The sequence below is a fragment of the Fukomys damarensis genome, unplaced genomic scaffold, assembly GCF_012274545.1.
Source record: "Fukomys damarensis isolate Sample0158 unplaced genomic scaffold, DMR_v1.0_HiC HiC_scaffold_19, whole genome shotgun sequence".
NCBI classification, from domain to species: Eukaryota; Metazoa; Chordata; class Mammalia; order Rodentia; family Bathyergidae; genus Fukomys; species Fukomys damarensis.
Genome location: NW_022900931.1, coordinates 63047714 through 63051302, shown reverse-complemented (window position 1 = coordinate 63051302; position 3589 = coordinate 63047714). Strand labels below are relative to the sequence as shown.

At 56.1% G+C, this 3589-nt stretch overlaps 1 protein-coding gene across 1 annotated transcript; it reads left to right on the top strand.

Annotated features, from left to right (window-relative positions):
• The first annotated feature begins 10 nt into the window (after positions 1–10).
• On the top strand, positions 11–2557 carry Pnma8a (PNMA family member 8A). The gene is made up of 2 exons (XM_010640852.3): positions 11–1400; positions 1853–2557. The coding sequence occupies exons 1-2, from the start codon at positions 110–112 to the stop codon at positions 1867–1869; spliced, it is 1308 nt and encodes a 435-aa protein (XP_010639154.1). The 5' UTR covers positions 11–109; the 3' UTR covers positions 1870–2557.
• The last annotated feature ends 1032 nt before the right edge of the window (positions 2558–3589 follow it).

The following is a 3589-nucleotide window of genomic DNA, read 5'->3' as shown; positions in this document are numbered from 1 at the left end:
GGCGCTGGGCAGGCGAGGCCTCCGGGGACGCCGACCTCAGGTGCCCACCGGGACTCCTGTCCGGGCCCCGCTGCAGCTCGCGTCCCCCTCCTCGGTCTTCTGCTGCCCGATGTCGGGGGCCACAGCGATGAACCTCCTGGAGGACTGGTGCCGGGGGATGGAAGTGGACATCCGCAGGTCCCTGCTGGTCACGGGCATCCCCGAGGACTGCGGCCAGGCGGAGCTCGAGGAGAATTTGAACGGGGTCCTCGCCCCCCTGGGCACATACCGCGTGCTCAACAAGATATTTTTGAGGGAAGAGAATGTCAAAGCGGCCCTCATCGAGGTGGGCGAGGGTGTGAACCTGAGCGCCGTACCCCGAGAGTTCCCCGGAAGGGGTGGCGTCTGGAAGGTAGTCTGTAGGGATCCCACCCAGGATGCTGAGTTTTTGAAAAACTTGAATGAATTCCTGGAGGCGGAGGGGCGCACCTGGGAAGATGTGGTCCACCTCCTCCAACTGAGCCACGCCCCAGCCCCCCAAAGTCCAGACCAGATCTTGGAGAACTGGGCGGAAGCCTTGGGGGTGCTCCTGGGAGCTGTGGTGCAGGTCGTCTTGTGCATGGATGCTGAGATCCGCAGCGGGGAGGAAGCTCGAGCTCAGGAGGCCGCTGAGGCGGAGGAGGGAGCAGCGTGGGCTTTGGCAGCAGGGAAGATCAAGAAGGAGCCGGGCCTTTCCACGGAGATGGGCTCTGCCTGCAAGAGGGAGACGTCCACCCGCTGGAAGGGCATGGGAGACCAGGGTGACCCTCCCGAGCCGGTTGTTCGTAGGACTGGAGCTGAGACTCGCTCCAGGAAAAAGAAGCAGAAGAAAAACCCCAAGCAGCAACCAATGCTCTGGAAAAAACCCAAAGGCAGCCCTTGCAGCGGCTCGGCCTGCTCAGAGGGGCCTGAGGCTGGTGAAAGTATAGAGATCTCAGAGAACCACAGGAGCCACAGGAAGCCCTGTGCGAGGCAGGAGGAACAGGCTCCGAAGAAGCGAGTGGAGACAAGGGCCTGGAAGGTTCCCAGACAGCCCCCTCAGGATGCCCTGGGGGGAGCTGAGAGCCCTGGAGGCGCCTCTGCGTCAGACCAAGATGGTGGTCAGGGGAGGCCGCCAAAGAAGAAGGCTGAGGGCTGGGCCTCGGGAAAGAGCCTCACCCCGGTGAGGAAGAAGAAGAAGGTGAGCCTGGGCCCTGTCTCCTATGTCCTTGTCCATTGTGAAGATGCCAAGAAAAAGCCGATGATGCCGAAGAAAGGGCTAAACTCCAGAAGGGGTGCGTCGGCTGAGAAGGTCCTGTGTGGCCCGAACCCCGCTGCGGTGCCAGCCTCGACGTCCAGGGGTCCGAAGGCCAAGCCTGCAGGCTCTGCTAGGGCCTCCAAGGGTGAGAGCGATGGCAGAAGTGACTGGAGTTGGGGGAAGCCCAAGAGTGCTGGTGGGGCGGAGGAGCCCTGGAGGGAGGTCAGGTGGTGACAAGGACATGGGTTGGGGGGAGTGGGTGACATTCCAGGTGAGGTTTAGAGGGTGAGACCTGGCCTCCGTCCTGATGGCCATTGCTGGGGACCCGGGAGGCAGCAGAGCAAACCCGGTGAGCTGTGGTCTATGGGTAACTGTCTCGGTCTCTCTGCCACCCCTTCCTCCCTACACCCTTCCCACCCTAAGAGTTGAACGGGTTGGGGTTATAATGTGTCAAAGTCATGGCTTTGGGGGTGAAGGTTTCTGAGGGCCATGGTGGCGGACAGGATGTTCAAGGCCTCAGAAGGTCCTAGGAAGTAAAACTTTCCTAGTGACACCTTTCCCTGCTTTCCCTAGTGAGCTGTTGTGATTTATCCACAGATTCCAGAAAGCTCTGATTGCAAGGACCACCGCAGGAGTGAAGGAAGACCAAGGAAGAAGCCCCAAGCTGGGAGCAAAGGTTTCGCTTGCTGTCACATGGGCCAAGAGTGTGGACTCTGAGGGACCCAGCGTGTAGGGCTGTGGCACAGAGGTCAATGGTAGGAGACGGTGTGTATGCGTGCGGTGAGAGTGGGGAGGGGAGGTGTCTCTGCCTTTTTCTCTGCCAGGTCTCCTCCTCACCTCAGCCTCAGAGGCGGGAGAGTTGGGAAGTGGCCTGGGAAAATTCTAGAACGTTCCCCATTGTCAGCCTTTCTCCACAGTCTCCTGACCTTCAGGGCCTGCTGTTTGAAGAACAGGGCGGCCACTTGCTTCCTTCCAGCCTCCTTGTGCCTCCCCAGTGGGTTAGTTAAGCCTAGATCTTCCCTGCAGGCGTGGTGGTCTTGTTCCTTCAGTCCTGACTTCGGTCCTTCAGTTGTCCCGCTGGAAGCTTAGGTCCTAAAAGTTCTGGAAAAAATGAATGTCTGCCTCGTACTTGAATGAGTAGTTTCAGGGTCTGTTAATGAAAATGGCAGTTGGATCCCCTTTTGGGGTGACGCCTTCTCAGGAAGCCTGTGGGGAAGAAGATAATTGGATCCGAGCGAGGTGGCACACACCTGTAATCCCAGCACTCGGGAGGCTGAGGCAGGAGGATCGCTGTGAGTTCGAGACCAGCCTGGGCTACGTAGTGAGTTCCAGGTCAGTCTCAACCACATAGTGAGACCCTGTCTCAAAAACAAAAAAACAAAAACAAAAAAAGAAGAAGGTAGTTGGACATGAAATCTTGGATTTTTCTAGATTCTTGGCTCTAATTCCATCTAGTGCCACCAAACTCACTGTTTTTGAGGCTGAAGGCCCCTTTTCACGTTATAGTAGAAAGGGAAAGAAAAATCCTTTACAACGTGGGTGTCAGTTTGTGCCCTCTGGATTTGGACACAGTAAATCGACCACAATACTGTCCTGTGTGTGTGTGCACGTGTGTGCGTGTGTGAGATGTGAGTGTGTCGGGGAGGGGACAGTGTCCCCAAGTCCAGACTGTATCCTGGGGAGTTCCAAGGCATCTCCACAGATGTAACCCGAATCTATTTGTTCATATGTTTTGAAGTGTGAAAAATGGCTGCTCCGATATGTTACAGTCCAAGTCAGTCACGCTGAGAACCATTTAGAGCATTACCTTGTGTTTCTAGGGTTATTGGTTCACGTCCGGGTCTGGAACTAGTTGTTTCTGCTATCCCTTGCCTATAATTAAATTTCCCATAAACATGACTTTGAGGAAGGGGAGAAGCAGAGGCAGTTGGGCATGTTCTGTGAGGCGACCCTCTGAAGGGGGCTTCCGCTCCTAACCCACACGCCCTTGTCCTGCTGTGATTCTTCAGCTGTGTGACAGGCAGCAGGTTCATGTGTCAGCCTGGCACACGACACTAATGCTTTACTGCCCTAGAGTTTTAGCCTCCGTGGTCTCTTTTCTGACTTCAGTTTTTGTGATGAAAGCAACGTGAACAGTCGTTTGATGCTGGTTCTGATTCAACTGTAAGACACACTCCCTGTGATGATTCAATTTCCAAATTCTGGGTGGGGCTGACTAGAGACAGAGCAGAAGAACAGTCTCTGCTCCTGGTCCCTCCTCCCTGTGTGTCTCAAGGGTTTCCTTGGGTGTGTGCGGAACAAACCCTCGGCGGGAAGTGGACATGTGAGGTGACG

What these genes read in the sequence shown, in the direction of transcription:
- Pnma8a (XM_010640852.3), top strand. Translation starts at nt 110, where the DNA reads ATGTCGGGGGCCACAGCGATGAACCTCCTGGAGGACTGGTGCCGGGGG.